The 22,206-nt window shown below is 40.1% G+C and overlaps 1 protein-coding gene across 25 annotated transcripts in view; it reads right to left on the bottom strand.

Annotated features, from left to right (window-relative positions):
• CADPS (calcium dependent secretion activator) overlaps positions 1 to 22,206 on the bottom strand; it is a 469,919-nt gene that overhangs the window by 69,597 nt on the left and 378,116 nt on the right. For 15 of the 25 annotated variants that reach the window (XM_045078210.1, XM_045078228.1, XM_045078216.1 and 12 more), the window contains 4 exons: positions 16,850 to 16,996; positions 13,321 to 13,476; positions 9,342 to 9,489; positions 769 to 843 (listed from right to left, as the gene is read on the bottom strand). In XM_045078210.1, the coding sequence (XP_044934145.1) occupies positions 769 to 843; positions 9,342 to 9,489; positions 13,321 to 13,476; positions 16,850 to 16,996 (526 nt within the window). The remainder of the gene's footprint in view (positions 1 to 768; positions 844 to 9,341; positions 9,490 to 13,320; positions 13,477 to 16,849; positions 16,997 to 22,206) is intronic. The other 10 variants (XM_045078255.1, XM_045078257.1, XM_045078259.1 and 7 more) reach the window with 2 other exon arrangements.

Raw genomic sequence — 22,206 nt, 5'->3', positions numbered from 1 at the left:
TTATTTGGTTTCCACTTTTGGGGAAAGGAATAGATTGCTTTCACACAGAAATATTTGACTTATCCGGCTTTCTCTTCATTATTATGTGATTGCAAATATAGCGTGTTACAGAAGTACAAAGTGACAAAATATTATTGAGTTGCATACAGCATGCGATAATATTAAATGCACTTTTTAAAATCCAAAACTGCGCAAAGCAGTTTTTACGTTACATATTAGCACTACATTTAATCCAATCTATTTTTATTTGTATTTTATCAGTAATTTGGGGGAAACAGAAGTTTAGCACTGGCAAATATAAATGTCTTCCCATTCAGCATTACTTAGTTAAAATTCTATAATTCATGAGGGTGACTGAAATAGCTTTATCTGACTTTTATGTTTTATTATGACTCTCACTGCATGTGAAACGAGGGGAAAGGGGGTTTTCAGGATGGCAGAATTCCTTATTAGCGTTTAACTTTCTGTTTCTAAAATCTAGCTTTGTCAGTGCTGAAAAACAAAACAAACATTTTCCACATAACCTAGTACGACGTCTGGGGACAATTTCTTATTAAGTTAACAAATGCCACTTTATCAATTCATCTTCACACGGCTCGCAATCATCAGAAAAAATCATTCCGAGCTGAGCCTGGGTGACGTACGATCTCGTTTCCTGAGAGATACAAGTATTCAGCTCAACTTTTTAACGTGTTACATTTTAATGGAAATGCAGATATAACAAAGCGATGTTCACAATGAAACATTTCACCTGAAGCTGAAGGTTACCTTTGCAACCAAGAGTGTTATCATTTCTTTAACAGTTTCTTCAATTAGTTCATCTATTTTTGAATGGTATTGATGCTAAAGAACACAGAAAGACAAATATTAGCATGTTGGGGAGGTGATGGCATTGCATCCGTCAGTAATTTTTAGACAACACAATTTATAAATAAAGCCTGGCCTGCAGACCCAGTTTATTTCCATACTCCCAGAAGCAGCTGTAAGATTCTGACTCCAGGTCTTTGATGAAGAGAGATCTGAAGCTCTTAAAAAAAAATTACCAGCCACATGGTTCCTCACCCAAAGCTTTTGATGGCTTTGATATGTATAGATACATACACACAATTACAAATAGCATGCATGGATGGCCTCATGGCCTAACGGTGTGTAGGTCTGGAACTTACAAAACAAGATATCACAATAATTTAATACAGGGGATGAAAAGTTCTCTTTGGAAAACTGCTGGGGGATGTGGTTCAGAATTTGACCAAGACATTGGGACTGATTTTGCAAAAACTGTTCTGAAACCCTCTGATACTTTGGGTTTATGCCCCAGAGCCCACTCATTCTATATCTAGATGTTGACTGAGTGCCGAGGCAAAGTGCCATTTTCTGAACCCTTGTGGCAGCCATTCATTTTCTCTATTCATGGAAAAGCAAATCCAGGTTTAGAGCCTCCACTCAGACTCCTGTTAAGTTTTTCAATTTCTCTAACGTCCGCTGTCGATTAAATTTAAATAGTAATGCAAAAACAAACCCCCACACAAACAAAAATCTGCTGTAAATGCCAGGAAAAGAGGAAAAGCGATTTCAACAGAAAATACTGTATGCCAGTTCCTTGACATTTATTAGATCATTTTAGTATCCATTTGAATTATTCCATATTCCTTAATAAGAAATAACAATGCAAAACATTGTTATTTGGAAAGGAAAATGCACTTACCCACTCTTTAGCAAACTTTCAGAAGGATGATTAATTAGGAACAGAAAAAGAAAAGGAACAGTGCAAATAAAAATTAGGACAAAGGGACACATGAGAAAATTGAAATTAAACAAACCATTCAAAAAGCTAGGAAAACATACAGAAATAATAAGCCATGGGAATGTGGTTTGATATTCTGATAACTGGCAATCAGAATTAATGAAAGCAAGTGAAGGGATGTGATTTAAGTTAATCCAGTAAAAGTCACAGGGGAATTTCCTCTGTAGTTGTTAAGACCTGAATAAAGTCCCGGTGCAAAGTCAGGAAGTCATGTCACCTAAGAAAATATAGTTTAGTTTCCTCATCTGTAAAAAAACAGAAAACTGCTACTAATCACGCAGGACCAATGGTGGGGTGGAAAGGGAAGCCAGTACAAACACTGCTTTTGGAAAGAATATGAAGCAAACCCTGTTTAAAGATATTTAGCGGGTCTGTTCTTCTATTATTATTATTATTATTACTTCTTCTTCTTATTATTATTACTTAAAAACCATTTCCTGGTGGTCCTGTTCTCAGACTCACAGATCCATTGTGAGGATCAAGCGAGGATCCTCGCTTGTGAAAACATCTTGTCAACTGTAATTGCAATTCAAATATTATTTGTTCAAGCTCATAAAGCAGAAGCTAAGGGTAAGGAGATATGGTCTTAATGCTCAGTCCTCCAATTTTAGTTCCCTTTCAGTTGATTAGAGGAAAAACAATAAAGCAAATCATCCATGTTGTGTAGCCCTGATGAATCAGAACCCACATTGGCTCTACTGCTAGCTCCTTGAAGGGATTTACTAGTAAGTGGCATAAACCTGAAGCTAAATGCAAAACTATCTGCAGAATTCTGTGCTAGTAACACAAAGAAAGATGTCAGAGCAAAAGAATTCAGGAATATTGACAGGGCTCCAAATTCATTTTTAGGTCTTGAGATAAGATCCAGTATCACATGCTTACTTTCCTCCTCATGTGACTGCCTCACTCTGCTTGATTTTCTTTGGATTACTATAAATGATTCACATTTATTAAATTAATTATGAGAGTCAACTAACTTAGAAAAGAAAGTTGTAGGCTAAATAATACTATCTGAAATATTAAACAAGGGGCTTCTAACCTAAGCAAAGAATATCCCTGAGAATAGAAACATTCTCTTGAAGAACCTGGCTGAAAAGAGCAAGCAGAGCCAAGAGCTGTTGTTTTCCATGCACCAAGAAAGACACAGGCTCTTGGTCTGGGGTGTTAGTAATATCATTCTTTCTTGAAAATCAAATAAGCATTTTCTTCTCAAGTGGGGGGAACCTCAAACCTTTCATTCTGGAAGAAGTCCAAACTGAAGGATATGGAGATGTGGTGGGTTGATGGGAACCTCTTCCCACCTTCAGTTTTTCCATGCCAAATGTGGCCATGACCACCCCACAGAGAGTCCCACTGTCTCTTCTTTTCATTCTAAACAAATATAATCATCTCCACTCCTGTTCTCATTTCTTTTTTTCTGTCATAAAAAAGTCATTTTGCTATTTGCTATGATTATTCTGCCTTTTCCTTCCAGAAGAAACTTGAACATGTCAATCTCTGTTGGTCTATTTCCTCATTTCCTCATTGAGGCTAAAAATGACCCCTGTGAATACAGGAATCCTAATCACCTAACACAGTAGTGAAACAACACATGGAAATATGGTTTGGAAACTGAGAAGCAGTATATAGCAGTATTACTACTATTATCATTAATTGGTTAGCATAGTGGTTATATGTGTGTTTACATTTTTCTACACTTATGCAAAACTTATATATATATTCTGTTGTATATAAATTACAATCTGAATTAATTAAGACCTATTTTGGTAAAGAGTACAGTAGGGTAACGTCCCCTGTGCTTATCATGAATTAAAGCAATATACATCAAAGCAGGCCCTCCATTCCTATGTGAGGAAGTGCAAAAATGTATGAATTTCTTTTACCAGAGTCTCCTGAGACTCATTTGATTAACTTTAGCTTTTCTGGGGGCAATAGGGAGCACTCCGCCTTCGTTCTGATTTTTCTGGGGAGATTATTTATTCCATGCACATGTGAAGTTCCACGAAGGGGTATAAACACTACCAGGACATCTTTTAGGTACCATCCCCCCAATAAGATAATCTTGTCACAAGTCTCTTGCAGTCAGACAGACTATCCAATTCCATCTGCATCTCAATATGGGTACAAAGAGGGATCCTTCCTGTATTTGCATTTTCTAGTTCACTCTTTGGGTGTCATTGGATTGGCTTGACCCTAGCAGTAGTAGTAGTAGTAGTAGTAGTAATGCCCACAAATTACATTCTGGGGCACTAGACCATGATAATAGCAAGGGAACTGCTAATCTTCAATGCTATGGAGAGTTTGGGGCATTTACTTCTGCTTCTGATGAGCTGAGCTACTGCAAATTCACAATCACTTTGTAAAAATCATTCCACTTGACTTCCTGTACTGCACATTTTGCCTTGTCATGGAACAGATTGTGTGTATGTTGTCTTTCTGTTAAGACCATCTGACCTTGGATATGAGATGAAAACACACTAGACCAAGTGAGAAACTATTTAATACACAATTTCCTCTCTATTGGTGCTTTGCAAATTTTAATGAAAAAATTTAAGATGGAAAAGTATGGTTAACAAATGCTTCAACAGCTGCATTTAGATGAGAATTTACCCTGGTGATGAAATTCAGGAAGTGGTCCTGAGATGGGAGAACACTGTGTCACCTGGCCAGTCACTAGTCTAAAACACTTTGAGGGAGTTGGAATCCAGGTGGAAGCAGGTACTATAGCTAGATCTACACATGAGCTTAATATCCATGCTCACAAAGTAAAAACTATGCAAAAACATTGAACTGCGGGGCGCCTGGGTGGCTCAGTGGGTTAAGCCGCTGCCTTCGGCTCAGGTCATGATCTCAGGGTCCTGGAATCGAGTCCCGCATCAGGCTCTCTGCTCAGCGGGAGCCTGCTTCCTCCTCTCTCTCTCTGCCTGCCTCTCTGCCTACTTGTGATCTCTCTCTGTCAAATAAATAAATAAAATCTTAAAAAAACAAAAAACAAAAAAAAATTGAACTGCTACCTATTCTCCCAGTTTCTAGTCATCCTTGGCCAATCTCATTTTTACAATTCAGTTGACTTTGGAGATGAATATCCCCATTCTTCAAAATGAGAAAAATTACTGAGAGACCCTTTGCATGGACTTCCCATTGAAGTTCCACTCAAGGTCGGAGCCAGCAAGGTCCCTGAAAGGAAGTACATATTTCTAGAAAATGATGTCTCGTTTCATTCGAAGGTCATCAGAGGCCTCTATTTCCATGAGCTGGTCACATAGGTGTCTCTGATTCAATGATACTAAGGAGAAATGGCATAGCAGGTCTCTCTAGCATAGCTTGAGAAACTGGCAGTCTCAGGATTGAGCCACAGACTAGAACACAGTACTGGATGAGTCCTTAATAACAATCATTTGGTCTGAGAGGAGGGATGTGGGAAGTGTGGAAAAATGGGAAAGGTTTACCAGCTTTAGTTATTGTTTAAATTAAAAAAGAAGAATGTTGAGGGACGCCTGGGTGGCTCAGTCGGTTAAGCTGCTGCCTTTGGCTCAGATCATGATCCCAGGGTCCTGGGATCGAGTCCCGGATCAGGCTCCTTGCTTGGTGTGGAGCCTGCTTCTCTCTCTGCCTCTGTCTGCCACTCTGCCTGCTTGTGCATGTACTCTCTCTCTCTCTTTCTGAGACAAATAAATCAATAAATAAAGTCTTAAAAAAAAAAAAGAAGAATGTTGAATTATTTGTAAGGGATACTTGACATGTTTTCAAATAGAACACTGTACAGAAAGAGGCAGGCATTGTTGCTTAGCCTCAAAATGTTACTGTTTGGGCATATCCAAGATAACATTCTAATCTGACATCCAGAAATGAGGGAGCTTTATCCTCAGTTTCAACAAGCTCCGTATTTCTCAAAGGTTGTGTGTTGCAATGCTGTATCTCTCATGTAACAAATGATGACAGTAAGGTTGTATGAGTAAGGGACTTGCTCAAGGTCACAGAGTTTGGAAGCTAAGGTATAGGCTCCATAAGGTGTACTTCAAAGGCACTAGACAACATGTTCTTCAGAAAAACACGATCCCAAGTTTAAGCCAAGGTTATTCTATTGTAGCACAGAAGTGATTAGTGGTAAAGATAAGAGCAGGATCCCCTTTTGACAAAATCAACTTGCTATTTTTCATCATATATCTCCAACCAGGGGCTACCCTTTGGCTTAGCAAGGTCCATAGGTTGCCTGAAATGCAAACTTATGGGGAAGTATTTTTTCCCTGGGCATTGGTTCCCCAAATTTCATCAAATTTTTAATGGGGCCTGTGACAGTAACCCTTGCAACCCAACTCTCACTACTCTCCCCATAACCCAGCTCAAAGAGAAAGAAGTTAAGATCAGAATGACGTGGCTTGTTTGGAAGGACTGCATAGCATCTGAGTAGGTGTGTGGGAGTTCTTTAAATATGGCCACAATTGAGTCAGTCTGAGGAGGGACTGTAAGAGCTACTGAGGAGAAAGGAGGCCAGTCCTAGTGCAATCCTTCCTCCTCCTGGAATGAGGTCAGCCTTGTGAAACTCAGCTGAAAAGGACATCTTGGGAAGCTCCAAGGAGAAAGAGATAAACTGTACTCCATCAAACTTAAAAAAATGTGTTTAAAGAAAGTGAAAAAGACAACTGGTGGAATGGGAGAAAATAGTTGCAAATCATATATATGATAGTGGTCTAGTATCCAGAATATATAAAGAACTCTTTCAGCTAATAAAAAGACAATTTAATTTTTTTAATGGGCAAAGGATTTAAATAGACAATTCTTCAAAGAAGATTTACAAATGCTCAACAGACATGTAAAAAGATGGCCAACATCACTGCAAATCAAAACCACAGTGAGATAGTACTGTACAAACACTAGGGTGGCTAGAAGAAAACAGATTAATTAGAAGTATTGGCTAAGTCATAGCGAAATGGGATTTCTCATACATTCCTGATGGGTATATAAAATGGTGTAGCTACTTTGGAAAACAATTTGGCAGTTCCTCAAAAAGTTAAACACAGAATGACCATATGACCCAGCAAGTTCAAACCTATGTATATATCCAAGAGAGCTGAAAACACAGGTCCACATGAAAATGTAGGCCCACATGAACATAAATGTTCATGGCAGTGTTACTTGGAGTAGCTACAAAGTGGAAACAACTCAAATGTCTATCAACTGATGAACTGATAAATAAGATGGGTATAGCCATATAATAAAATATTATTCAGTACAAAAAGGAACAAAGTGCTGATACATGTGACAGCATGAATCTTAAAAACATGGTGTCATATGAAAGATACCAGTCACAAAAGGCCACATGAGATTCCATTTATATGAACTGCTCAGAATAGGCAAGTTCTTGGAGACAGAAAGTAGGGTGGTAGTTGCCCAAGGCTGGGGAGGGAGGGTTGGGGAATTATTATTCATAGGTCAGGTTTCTTTTTAGGGTGATGGATGAGTCTTACAATTGATTGTGGTGATGGTTGCACAGCTTTGTGAATATACTAAAAACTATTGAGTTGTATATTTTAAAAGAATGAATTTTATGGCACGTGAATGACATCTCAATTTTTTAAAAAAGAGCTCAAGGGGAGAAAAATTCAGGAGAGAGAGAATTTTGGAAAGTCTGAATTCAAAGGGATCTTAATGAATGTTATAGCTCACCAAAAGCAGAGTTTTTTAAGTGGGCTCTGTGAAGCTGGAGAGACTTCAGGTAGGCAGTGAAGAAATGGAGAGGTGGAAAGGAACATGGTAGCTTGAGCACAGGGCTTCTAGACCCCCTGCCCTTCACTCTATCTAGAGCAGCTCTCATTTTATTTCACATGCTGGTCCTTCTTGGTAAGGTCTTAAGTACTGACACTGCAGCTCAAAAGAGTGTGAATTAAATTAGAATAGGGCTATTAGGGGCACCTGGGTGGCTCAGTTGGTTAGGCGACTGCCTTTGGCTCAGGTCATGATCCCGGAGTCCTGGGATCAAGTCCCACATCGGGCTTCCAGCTCCATGGAGAGTCTGCTTCTCCCTCTGACCTTCTCCCCTCTCATGCTCTCTCTCACTCTCTCTCTAATGGACAAATAAAATCTTAAAAAAAAAAAAAAAAAAAAAAAGAAGGATAGGGCTATCATTTTATAGATGAGAAAACTAAGGCCCAGCTCATTTGTAACACAGCTGGAGTAAGAACCCTGGCGGCTGAACACCCAACCTGTCCTTCAGGTGTGAGCCCTAATTTTAACTCCTTTTTGGATAGTGGGCCTCCACACCAATGATTCTCAAACTGTGGTCTTCAGACCAGTCGGCAGCATCAGCATCACTGGGGAACTGGTTAGAAATGCAAATTCTTGGACCACACCCCAGACCTCTCGGAGCCCTTGGGGTGAGACCCAACCATCTGGGTTTTGAGAAGCTCTCTAGATGAGTCTGACGCTCACTGAAATCTTCAGAACCACTGCTCTAAGTCACTCACATGCAGCACATGGAGCCATGAAAGAGAACCAAGGGCCCCTTACATTTGCCCCTAGTGCCTAGAACATAACCCCTGAGCAAATGTCCCTCCAAAGAAAGTCAGTCTGGAGCAAACACTAACAGGGGTGTCTGAGGAAGCAGATTAGTAGGGAAAGAAGGTTGGAGATGATGTTGCCAGGAAGAGAATACCACCAACCCACATTTAAAAATGGAAGGTGCCGGTAAGAGAAAATAAATAACGAATAAGGAGCAAATATAATTTAGTAAGAATTCTGAGCATGTACGGCTGGTATCGAAAGATCTGATTTAGGAGCAATTTATGCCAATTGGCAACAACACGAGAGTTGCCAGAAATGTTTCTGAATTAATTCTAAATTGGTATATGAATATCTAGCTGGCTTGAGGCCATCGGAGAAAAATGATCATGATAGTCTTTAATCAAGCCCGAGTTGCTGCTTCTTTCTCCTTTACATTTTAAATACCACTTTGGAATTGGAAACTTAGCAAAGGACTAACCTTTTGGTCAGGGAAGATTCACAATCAACTCAATCTAAGGAAATCAAAAAGTCTGTGATTTCTTAAAAATTCAGAACCTGCTGGCTTTTACCCCTGGGGATGGGGTAGCAGAGTGATACAACATTTTACATCCTGGAGTTGCTTGATGAAAGAAAGAGAACCCTCCTGTGGTCCAGATGTTCAAAGTGATAAGATGCACTTCAAATATGAAAATGACTTGCACTCTGGAAAAGAGATCTGTTGGAGATACCAGCCTAATAGATAAGGTCATTACATCTTATTTGACTTGAAGGAACTTTATGGCCACCCCAACTCCAGCCACGAATCACTTCCAAGTGACTGGCATTCTCATTAGCACATGCCTTAGAAATTTACTTAACAAACAGATACCAAACATTAATCTGTAGCTAAACCCACAAATGTTAGAAGGATATTTCTGAAACTAGTAGACCAGTGTAGATGGAAGGAATTTGTAAAGTTTTCTTTTACATGATCAATGGAGGGGGAAAAAAAAAATCTGCCTTTTTTTTTTTTTTTTTTTTTTTTTTTTTTTTTTACCTCTTGGCCCATTTCCATGCTGCAAAGTTTTGTTGATTGAGCTTTGGCATCAACCATAACATTAAACATGGTGCATATTGACTGTGGGACTCGAAAATCTGTTGATCGACTGGTTTTTTGCAGCTTAACTTCAAATGCAATCCTGGTTCTATTAAAACAAAGTGGGAAAAGACCAATTCAGCATTCATGGCAGCAGGTGGAGGAGACATTTTCTGAGAGGTCAGTGAAAAAGAAAATTGAAGGCTGTAATCAGTTTCAATCGACAATGACTTCACATGTGTTCTTTTAAAAATGACTTTCCCAACTAAGGAAGGCCTATTCACGGAGACAGCCACGGAAACCCTCCCTTTCTCGGCAGTACACGGAACACCTGTAGCTCAGTGTATTTCTGTCTATAGTTTACATGCTATGGAGATCCCTAATTGCAGGAGAATGAATGAATTAACAAAAACCCAATTATAGCATTATAGCATATGTAAGTTCTCTCACATTGGCAACTGCCTACCTTGAATCACTTCATTAAAAAAACAAAAAACAAAAAAGCAGCTTCTAATCTTCAAAATCTCATGGTGGGGGAAAAAAATCTTAAATGACATTTATTGGTTTTTTTTCCCCCTTTTGGTTTTGAAGGAGACTGAAGTAAAAAAAAAAAAGAGTTCTAATTATTATATATGGCTTTAAAAACTAAAAAAAATAAGATAAGTAACTTTGGGGAGGAAAGTAAAATTAGGAGGAGTGGTATCAGGGGACTTCCACTCTATTTATGGGCAATGTCTATTATTCTGTGATCAGAGTATATATCTCTATATATTTTTCAGAGTATGTATTTTTGATAAGTGAAAATGGCATAATATACTTACCAATTCAAGAACTGTGTAATGGTGCAAGCTTAATGGGACATAATTCTGACATAGGTCACAATATGATCCCGGCAATGTACTTACTGTTCACAGGAAAAACCTAGTCCCACATGGCCAGCTGGTAATACAGGTGTGAGATTTAATCCTTGGTATCGGCATTGTATAGGGGACCAGCTATATTTTAAAAGGTTTTAGAGAAGTGGGTCACATCGTTTCATGTCTTGAAAGAAAAGCATCTGGTTTGTAAGTGGCTTTATGAAAGCTCCTTTCGCCCAATGCATCTTTTCAGTATTGTTTACCGTCAAGTTCTGGAGATCATGCAGCCACCAGGAAAGCGTTGCTTCAAGAGGTATTAGTAGCAGTTTTCTAACAGTGCAGAGGAGGACCACATAGCTAGTTAGCTCAGGAAAGGATGCCAGCTTGCTAACACACCCTGAGTGCATTCAGGGAAGCCAAGTATAATTTCTAAGGTTGGAAGTCTAGTTCTTAAGAAAAAAACTTAAAACAACAACAACAAAAACCAACCCTTAAAGCACTCCTATATATTATATGATCATGTTAAAGATAAATGTATCTTGGCTTCCAAAGACTCATGCATTGAAGTAGCTTTCTAATCATGATGATCATTTTAAGCTACACTGAAAATACATCCTTTTCTAGTTTTGTGAAAAGGAGGTCTGATGGGGACTGAGTTGGGCAGGTCCCTGCACTGATCTTCTAAGGCCGGCATGCTAGTTCCAGCCCAATTGGAGAAAGGGGAGTGCTACATTTTTCCCCTACAGCAAAGTAAATGCCTTCTGTTTTCACAGTGCATTGCCCTTGGAGGGTGTGAAAAGGGGAAACCAAATGTAATATTAATAAGACTGGGAGGGCTCCATAGAGCAAAATGCCAGGGATGGAGAGGTCACTGAATTCAACTGATTGTCCTTGAGGACAGAGTTAGGGGGTCATGTTTCAGTAGAACACAGTATCTGATACAGACTAGACTAGAGGCTCTGTCTTGACCATCAGATGAATGATGTAAATTTCTCAGAAACTTGGAAATGAAGGGTGATTGATTGACTTTGGATGTTGCATATTTACATCTATGAAATAACATCCTTACAGTGATGTCCTTCTAGAACAATGGCCACTTATTCCATCACAAAGAGGAAAGCAATTGTTCTAGGCTCTACTCATGTAGATTCTGTGTCTTAAAACACCCAAAGACATTTTCATGCTTTGCCCTCTGCATCTGGAGGTTGGGGGATGATATTTGCACTTATATTTGCAGTTGTCTGCTTTTGTCTAGGGCCGTAATTGGAAGGGTCATCAAGAAATTTAAGCCTCTGATATCAAGTGTGACTGTGTAGTCATCAACTTCTGTTAATAAAAGGTTACTTAAGAGCTACTATGTGCCAAACATGATACTGGGACCTGGGGAGGGCCGAGAACAAAGTAAGATATACTCCCTGCCGGTGAGGAGTTCACACTCTTTGTGGTGGCTGGCCACAGAGATTTGTGGTAAGGGATAAGATAGCATCACTGTCTTCCTTTCACATCCACGTCTTCCATTTTTCCCCCATCAACTCCCCACTTCCTACTCTTTACTGGAAAGACCGTCTTCTCAGAAGGGCTTATATGCCTTTTTGTACAATTGTGTGCATAGATCAGAAGCTGGTAAGTGTTCATTCTAATGTGCCGCAGCCCTGAGTACAGATCAGGAGAGAACTTTTCATCACAGGGGAACTGCCCTGTAAGAAGTTTCGGTGGAATGGTTTGGCTTCAAGAAAAGAGTTGCTTTTTCTAAAACTGATGGAGACTATTTAGGAAATGGTAGAATTCAAAATTCTAAGGAAACATTTTGACCTTGGATTTGAACAATAGGCCTGTCTTTGGTTCTATGAGTAGAAAGAACGAACTAAACACAAAAAATTTGGATTGCCTGGACTTTGAGGCTCCAGAAGTGCCGTCAAACACCTACCCAGACTCCCCACAGCACGTAGCTCCTTCTCCAGTTCCTCCTGAGATGTTCACCTGCCTGACCCTGCATTGTTCTTTGCTCTTTTGCCTTCCAGTTTTGATGCTATTCCTTTTCTTTTCTTCTTCCAAGATATAAAATTCAGATCACTCCCAGACAAACCCAGCCCCCATCACCCACAACTGATCCATCAACCAAACTATACAACATCTGGAGATCTGGAGTGGCCCATGCTGCTTGTGGTCTTTCTTTCTTTTTCGTCTTGAATGAAGAAAAATAATGGAGCAGTTATGAACTGGAAGAGGAACTTGGATGTGTGTCTGGGGATAGACAGGGTGATGATAATTCCATCTCTGTTCCAGGAGGGAAGGGACGCAGTCTCTCATTCTTCATGGCATGGTATGCCAGGAATGTAGCACTGGGCCTGGCAGGTAGGAGGAACTAAATACTCTGTTGAATGGATGCATATTGTTCTCATTTTCTTCTCTTCACCTTCTCAGAACACTCTACCTGGGAACTTGCACTGCAGCATTCCCACCTCTACCCAATATGCCATGGCGACAAAGCAGGAAATTTGTAGGAAATCCAAATGGATGTTTAACGTCTCCTGCCCCCTCACTGATGATTAGTTAGATTTCGGGCAGGACAACTCAGAGTGGGCACAGAGTAGGTGCTCAGTTCATGTATATGGAACAAATGATGTTGCTGAGATCCTGTTCACATTTCTGCAGAGACACTCACTTCCTGCTACCTGTTCGGATATCCTGGCTCCAGAACTGCCTATACTTCTCTTTTTTCCCACTAACCATCCCCTCACACACACACTTATATCTTACACACATATTTTCTAAGTAAATATTGTGTGTCAGGTGCTACTAGATACCAGAGATATAGAGAAGAACAAGAACGACATGGATCCTCTCCTCGTGGAGCTAAGTGAAAAAACTGGCTACCGTATCATGTGGGGTTTGGGACAGATGTGGGGCAGGTGAACAGGAGCTAGACTTGGGTGGCCACCACTCCAGCTGACTTGGACAAGCAATCACCTTCTCCAAAAAAATCCAAATTATGGCCAGTTAGAAGAGGGGCCACCTACCATTCCCCGAGTCAGAGTGTAGTGGGGAAGATGTGCAGGGCCCATCCAGCCACCTAGGCTCACCTTTTTACACAAGATTCAATCATGTCACTTGCCATCAGCTTCAGCCGTTGTTCCAGGTGCTTTCCAAACTCTTCCTCGGGCCAGTGCAAGTCCCGAATGAAGGTCTGAAGGGCATCGAGTTTCCAGAACAGATCTTCTGAAGTGCCTGATCCATTACTGGCAGGATAAAAATTAGAAAACAAGAGTCACCCATAGGCCTTGGGTTCTGGAAAAGCTGACACAAAGACAACTAGGCGCTAGAAGGCTTAAGGCAAACAGTGGCTTCAACATACAAAACGACGCGTGTTGGCGGTGGAGGTGGGGGCCGTCTCCACCGGCAGATTTTGAGTTTTACCATACATGACTTAGTCTGCGTTGTTTGGCCAATTATTCCAGACCAGTGAGAAGTCTGAGGAAAGGTGTTGCCCCACAATGACTCGGAGAATGGTGTATGGTAAAAATCAGCCTTCTTTTAATAACCACATTAACACATGTGATGATTCAGATGAAGGCCACGAACCAGAGGAAGAAGTAAGTTCCAACGGATAATAACTACATGGCACCATGCAGTTATTAAAATTCAGGGTTTCATGCATTTCCCCAGCTCCCCTCCAGAGCGGAGGTCTCTTGGAGATTGCACAAGACTTTCAGTTTTAAAAGGACAGTGCTAACAAAGTGGTGAGCGAGGACCTGCTTTCTCTCTTGAAGAGCTGGAAAGAAACTGGGGTGACTCAAATCAAGACGAGTACACCTGGATACCTTGAGTCCAAGATTCTTGTTCAGTTTGGTTCTCACTCCAATTATCATAGACCAGCCTGTTGCATAGGCAGCCCCAGGACGAGGTGAGTTGCGGGGGTGGGGAGTGATGCGCCGACAAAGGATATCTGCAAAGCTTTAGGGCTCAAAACCTGAGCTCTTTTACCATTGCACCACCTTACCCGGTCCCCTGTACAGATGGAGAAATTGGTCTTGATTCCTTTTTGTACAATGATGTCTAGGAAACTTTTACCTGGGGCATCCATGGAAAGCCTGTGTGTGGGAAATGTTCCATCTCTCACCCTCTTGTCCTTCTCTGGGTGGCTTTCTCTTTGGTTAACAGTTCCATTTGGAGCTCTGAGGGGTGGCCACCCACCCCCCCTTCCTCGCATACCACTAATGCTAACACGGTAATTTATAAAATGTCCAACACACCATGCATTACCACTTGTTCTGACATCGTCTATAGAAACAGATGAGAGTGGGTGTTTCTATTGTGACAGATGCCAGCTGCATTGAATTAATGCTTCAGAGAGAAATATAGCTAGTGCATAAACGCATACACAGCTACTGTGGGGTGGGGAGGGGACAAACTCCCAACATGCCGGGAGGGAGCCTACGGCCTGGACCAACAGGGTAACGTTTCCAAGGACAGACCAGCCTGAGGTCAGTATGTAGATGTATCTGACACGAAGGAGCAGGAAACATGGAAACACATCCTTAAAAATGAAAAGTGGCAAAGGAGGAAACTGGAATTATGAAAAGATATAGAATCAGGCATTTCCTGGTGGGCGACTGAGGATCTATACCTTCTATTCAGATCCTGCCATAAGCACTATTCAAAAGCGGGGGAATGCATTGTTTCTCTATGAAAGTTCGGCCTTCCCCCTACCACCATCCTATGCTTGGGAAAAAGAAACCCCAACTTTGTCTAGTCTAAACCCCGTTTTGGAACTGCATGATTGTATGTTTTAAATCATTAAGTACATATGAATGCAATAATTGGTATTTATTACAACAACATTTTGACACCCATCTGGTTTCAGAGTTTCAAAAAATTCTTCTAGGGTTTTTTTTTTTTTTTTCTTTGAAGAGCTTATTATTAAGTTTTGACATGAGGAAAAGAATATTTTCTTTTTATTTTTAAGATAAACTGTTAATGTTAAGGCAATAGCACCAAGATTATTTTGATTGCTGAGCAGTTACCAAAATGTGTTCCCACTCATGCCTTAATTAATTGAATGGAGACCATTATCTGCTTTATTACAATGTCTTGATTCATATCTTTTCAAAAACAATGCCACGGAGCATGCATAAAGAAGGTAAGAAAAGCTTTCAGAGGTTTATATTTTAATTTTTAACAGATACTACCTCATCTAACTTTTGATAGAGTCATCTTAGCATGAATATGATTTACTTTTTTTTTAGAAGAATTTTTTTTTTCAGTTATAAATTTTTGGAGGTTTTTAAATTTGTCTTTAAAAGAGAATCAGACACACTGACTATATGATTTCATCATGCACTTGTGAACAAATAGAGGTTTTAAAAAATGTTAGGCAACTTCACAGCAGCCAAGTAGAGCAGTCATTTAATGCCCTGTTTCTACCTGGATCACTGCAGAAATAAAAATTATGAGGGCCGTCTAGATGAATGTGATTTTGAGATTTCAAAATATCACTGCTAGCTTCAGATCATTTTTTACTCCTTTGATAATAACACTTCTCTTTGAAAATGTGCCAATTTATTCTTTCAAGAAAAAGCTTATCTGGCCTATAATTAGCTGTGGTCTAAGAAAAGGATCAAAGGAGGGTATAGAATCACTAAACCCTATTTCACTTATTAAATCATGCACATGGTTTTAATTTAATTTCCCTGAGGTAGAATTTAGGGGTACTGGATCTTCTTCTTGCCAAGGGAAATAGAGAGCGGGTTCACTTCCTAAGCTAGAAGTGGTGGCTCAACCTCAACCGCAGAGATGCTGTCTTTAAAGGGTTGGCCAGGACTCCCAGAAACACAAACCCTGTGCATTCCTGGCATTTGTATGGATGAACGTAAAGAATGGCCCTATCCTCAGACCACAGATGATACAGCTACTGCAAAACTTAATTATTTGTTGTTCGACTCCTGCATTTTCAAATTTAGATATCTTCTTGCTACCTAGATCCCAATGCATCATTGCATGATGACCTTGAAAAGTATCTTTACATAACATAGACATTACTGAGGCTTGATCCATTCAGGAGTTTTCATTTAGCCCTGAACATACTGTTACTATATCCTGCCATTTGCTGACACCAGAAATATGCTTTATGGTTTAAACAGTCTCTAGGAATTTTTTATTTAAAGAAAACCCCAACTTCTAGGTAAGTGTGCTTCCCTCTTATATTTGGAACAGGCCAGAGAGGCCTGGACTGCCCATCAAAGAGGTTTCTTGGGACTACTTTTGAATGAAGAACTCATAGAGTCATGGCACCTGAATTAAAAAAAGAAAAGAAAAGCAGCAACAAAAAACAAAACATGGGCAGACTCCTTTTGCAAAAGAATTCAGGAAGTGAAACATAGTCCTCAAGCATTCAGTGGGCGTAAGACAAATTGTTAGTGCTGTATATATAGCAAACGTCTTACAAACACGCTGCATGCCAGAAATAAACAATATTGTCTCTGTATGATCAGCAAAATATGTCTAATTATCCATCTCCATCTCTGTTATATAGGATGTATAGAAATAAACAATACATATCCATGCCAAGATCACTTAAATTTAAATTAGATCTAATGTGAACTGAATACACACTCAGCATCATACATAGCAGCCATCCATGACGGTGCCGAAAAAGTAGGCATTTGTGGGATGCCTAGAGGGATGTTAACTGGTAGATTTGGTACTTTGGGAAGGTTCACATTGGGTAGGTTCACATTGGGTAGGTTACTGGTTAAACTCCTGTGGAAGAAACAGACAGAAAGAAAAAAATACCATCACAGTGACAATGCAGATGTGGCAGAAGCACATGACAATTGTAAATAAATTGGCTAAGTCCACAGCAAGACGACAGTAAAAACTCAAGCAACACACTTCAGAAAACAGCTTACGGATGGGGAGCTGTGGTGTGGTTCAGTATTCAGAGAGAAATGACAAAAATGAATGGAGAAAAAATAACCACAGAGTGACTTAAAAGTGTAGAAACTCAAAGACACCTATACACAATGATCACATTATTTAAATGCCTTGGTGAGGGGCTTTTGGTTTCCAAATCCACTGCCATGAGAGTCTAGACCTTGTGTGATACTAAGAACTTGAAGTTCAAGAAATTCTTGGCATCAGTGCAGCTGGGCTGCTAGGGAAATAGCTGGAATTGATAGCAACGGTGACGCACTTTCATTTTCTTTTAGTCATAAATTATTTTTCTGGAGGCACTTTTCTCAAGTCAGATATTAGATACAAGGAATGATGGGAAGTTCCCCCGCTTGAATGTATACTTTCCAACTGTCACTCCTGAAGACAGGTGTGTGTAACAGGGTGTCGTAGTTGATGGCAAAGATGAGGGAATTGTATCAAGAAGAACTGTTAGCTTTTAATAATTGTATAAAACGCTTAAAGACACGTCCTCCCCCAACTAAGTCCAACTAAAACAGAGAAATGTTTACACGTGCAAAAAGATACCTTGGTAAAGAAAAGAATCCCAAACTCCCCTCTAATTCTAAATGCTTGGAGCACAAGTGGATTTCAAATGGGGCCTTGTGTTAAAGTAGTCAGCCACCCTTGGAAGTGAGATAGAAACTGGGAGAAAGAAGGCAAGGTTGTAGAGGTGCTGAGGAAGTTCCGTCTCTTTATCTGTGTGATTGTTTCAAGGGAGTGTTCAGTCTGTGAAAGTTAACCAAGGAGCACATTTTTTCTGTAAAAGGCTAAAATTAATAAAAAGTTTAAAAATGTGACCTATACCACCTTTTGGTTTTTGAATGAAGATGGATCAACTGATGTGATGGAGAGATGGATAACTTTATGAATAAAGAGAGGAAATAAAACAAAACAAAAACCCCAACTCGAATCGAGCAGATCTCTGTGGAGGGACTGTGACATTTACTGCTCCACAAGCTGGCACCGTGTGTCTCTGTAGTGGCATTTTAAGGGTGTTCCATCCAGCCAAAGTCACTGGCACGGTAGAGCCCAGCCTAACTCTGCATCTGAGAGGAGCCTTCCTGTTTAAGTGGAGTTGACAGAACTTTGGCAGAGGAGTTGAGGGTTTCTTTTTGGATCTTGCAGAAGAGCAAGTTTTGCCAAAGCAGCTCTGCCCCGGGCAAGCTGTGTTTGACTAACAGAACTCTTGCAAGGGCTGGAGCTGCCTCTGGGCTTGCTTAGCAGGGCAAGCAAGCCTCCTGAGAAGTCAGAAATCCTGGAACTTACAGAGAGTCTGAACCCCTGCCTCCCTCCAGAAACAAGGTACTCTCTCACAATGGCAATATACATGGAAAAACCTAGAATGCAAAATTGCCAACCTAGCATTCTTTTCCTTAAGGGAAACAGGTGTCACACAGGTTTGTTCTTTACACCTCACGTTTTGGGAAAGCCAGTTACACTTCTCTTCTTGGGATGAGAGGGTGCTCTTTTGGGAATGGTCAAGAGATAAGCTAAATAGAACTATGAAGCAGAAGGAACAATGGAACTTTTTCTTCAATGTTTCTCTGTTTAACTGGAGAAGCTGCCTCTGAAGTCTGTCCCAGGTGGCTCTCAGACTTAAACACTGCCATTTAACAAAACCGCGGTGATTTCCATGAAGACATGTGTAAGCCTACATAAGCAAATGTGATCATTAGATGATACACGCACTGAATAATGATCAAGGAATTAGGAGATCTTTAGAGATGGCCGCCTGACAAGTTAAAATGTCAATTCTAATCAAATTAAAAGTAGCTAGGAATGAATAACATACAGATGTATGCAAAAGCAACTTAAACATATTAGCGGATGGTAGGTACACAAATTAGAGAAGAGCTTTGTTTTGCATGTGCAAATTTGAAAAATACTTATATTAACAAAAACATACTGTATTTGTAAAATATGACATTTTGGCTGGACTACTGTGCTGGATTCATGTAGAAACATTTCCTTCATGTGACATACTATAATGCTCTATGTTTAAAAGACTGAAACATGGTTGATATTTCTGTTTAGCAAAATAAGAGAGTATACTATTAATGTTACTAATATTTTATCTGGATATTAATAACTTATATTAATAATCAAAGAGGCAATTCCCAAGCATAATATACATGTGACAAGGGAGAATTTTCTAGTAGCACTCAGGTCATATCAGACTCCAGGAGTTGCTGGATATAACAAATTATTATTTTAGAGGGCCCTTTAGCAACTACCTAAAAACAAGCCCATCACATGCTTCTCTGTGAGAATCATAATGGGATATCTGTGGATAGTATCAGAAGTGTGAATTGCAATCCTAACAACTGATATATGTTAAAAATTAGACTCATTCTGGGACACCTGCCTGGCTGAAGCAGAGGAGTGTGTGATCTTGATCTTGGGATTGTGGGTCTGAGCCCCATGTTGGGGCTAATAGACCTAAAAAAAAAATGGACTTATTCATTGTGGTAACTCTGCTAAAAAGGGATAGCTCCTATTCCGGTCAAATGCCTGTCCCTAGAGCACTAGATTACAAAATTCTCATCTGTTCTCTCTCTCACCTGGATGAATGTCATGAACGTGCATGCCTCGTTTCTAGGGATGAAATAACTAGAAGTAGAGACATCCCTAACTTCTGAAATAAATTCTCATCAAGATTGTGTCTCCATGCAGAGAAGATATGGTTGGGTCATCTCTCAAAGACTTCTGGATGGGGATAGATTTGAAACTCAGAATGACTCACACTTTAAAAGCCATTTGTTTCATGAATGTACATAGTACATCTTGTCTTCTTTTGGTGCTCTGGACCCTAAAGCCTTTCCATGTGCTTATACTTAGGTCTAACCCTAGGCTGGGGAGGCGGGCACTCTCTGCGATCTTTCTATAGTTCAGAGTGGTGTTTCCCAACCTTTTATGCATTAGCACTACCAGGCCCCCAACTGCCTTCCCCATGAGAATTAATACCACTAATATGTTGTAGATCTGTTTATGTACTTTAGGTAGACCTGTGCTTTATACATATATATGAAAGAATAAACATTTTTTTTTTGTCCCTCTGCCCTGCCAAGAACAAATTTTTACCAGCCTGCGAGCTGTAAAGCCCTATTTGAAAAGTATGACCTAGATAATAAAGTTCTGAACTTCATGGACTTTTAGAACCTCCCAATCAACTTTACAACCTATGGCTTACTTCCTTCCTCATCTGTGCTGGTCAGATTCAAACATTCACTGTTTCTATCACATACCTCACTTTTCCCCATGTTTCTATGTTCTCTTATGCTCTTTCCAAACACCCTTCCCTTTTGGAAATCTTACTCTCCAAGCTATTTCCTTTTTGACTCCTCAGGGAAGACTGCTTCCCTTCTACTCTATGCTCTCATCACTCTTTGTTATGTTATTTGTACATTGATAAATATTTAAAGTCATTTTTCTTCTGTGTATGTTGTTCAGACCCAGCCAGATTGAATCCCTAACCAGGGAATTATATATTTTCCTTTTTCTCCTCCCCATAGTTTTTCTATTGTATCCTTACAATTTTCAGGCTGTATGGTTCCTTAATCAATGTCAGTCAATAAATACTTATCGAGCACCTGTCCCAGCCCTGTTCCAGGTGCTAGGGAGGCAGTGGTGATCAAATGTCAGGGGGTGAATATGGAAAATCACATTTTCTAGAATGCTAGTGTTGAAAAAGTCTTGAGTATTCAAAACACTTGTTTTACAAAGGAGGGCATTGAGGCTTGGGGAAGTCATCTGACTTGCCTAAGGTTACCCAGCAAGTTAATGGCAGAATCAGGAGTACAGGCTCCTCTGGGTCTCGCACTTTTGTATTTCATACCAGGTCACCTACATGTTGCCAAGATGTCTTTGGTCAGTCTGACGATTTATTATCCTTAATACATTGATATCCTTGACAATCTGGAAAATTGAAGTTACTTAAAAAATACTTTTCATGTGTATACCTCAGGCAGACATAGAGTGCATTTTGAGAAATGAGAAACAGGTTTTTTGGGTGCACATACCAAGAACATTGTTTAGTGCAACCATTCAGGCCATCCTAACCTGAAATGGGCAACCATGAAGCATAGATTCCCTGTTCCTGGAGGTGTTTAAGTGGAGACTGAGAGAAGGAGAGGGCAGCATCGAATGGGTACTTGGTAATAGTCCGGGGAAGCTTTGGATTGCATGCTTTCTAAGTTTGCCTCTACACTGAATGGAAGCAATGACTTGACTAACAAGGAGCCAACTCTAAAAGGCTGGCAGAAATGTTGTCCAACTGCCAGTTAGGACCAAAAACTCTTATTCAGGCTATAAGGAGAGTTGTGAACAACCTGCCCAGCAATGGTCCTATGACATGTCCTGATGGGACACTCACGAGAGGCTTATGGTCTCTAGCTTGAGCCTGTTCTGACAGGCTGATGATCTTCAGCTGTGATTAGAAGCCGTGAGACGACATTTTCCACAAATACACTGAGACTGTAATCATGAATGTATCTGGCTTAATGGAAACAGAGATAGAGCTGCCCTCTCTGTACAGAGATGGGTGGCCATCCTACTAAAGAAAAGCGGCAATGAGACTTGGCCATCTGACCCTTTATCTCAGGTAGCTTCAGTTGTATTGAGTTTAGTGCAAAGGACTGCATCTCTGTTTTATGATTTTATAGGTCCATATTCTGAAATAAGAAATTCTGAAGAATAAAGAATATTTTAAATCTATTTTTAGCAAGCTCAATATATTGGTAGCATTTTCTTGCCAGATTGCCATTTTTCTTTAATATTTTGACTGCTAATTTTTTTTTTTTAAAGATTTTATTTATTTATTTGACAGAGAGAGATCACAAGTAGGCAGAGAGGCAGGCAGAGAGAGGAGGAAGCAGGCTCCCCGCTGAGCAGAGAGCCCGATGCGGGACTCGATCCCAGGACCCTGAGATCATGACCTGAGCCGAAGGCAGCGGCCTAACCCACTGAGCCACCCAGGCGCCCTGACTGCTAATTTTTCTTAAAGTAAGCTTTACAGT

The sequence above is a fragment of the Mustela putorius genome, unplaced genomic scaffold, assembly GCF_011764305.1.
Source record: "Mustela putorius furo isolate JIRA1106 unplaced genomic scaffold, ASM1176430v1.1 tig00000095_pilon_pilon_pilon, whole genome shotgun sequence".
Lineage (NCBI taxonomy): Eukaryota > Metazoa > Chordata > Mammalia > Carnivora > Mustelidae > Mustela > Mustela putorius.
This window is presented reverse-complemented; position numbering and strand designations above follow the sequence as displayed.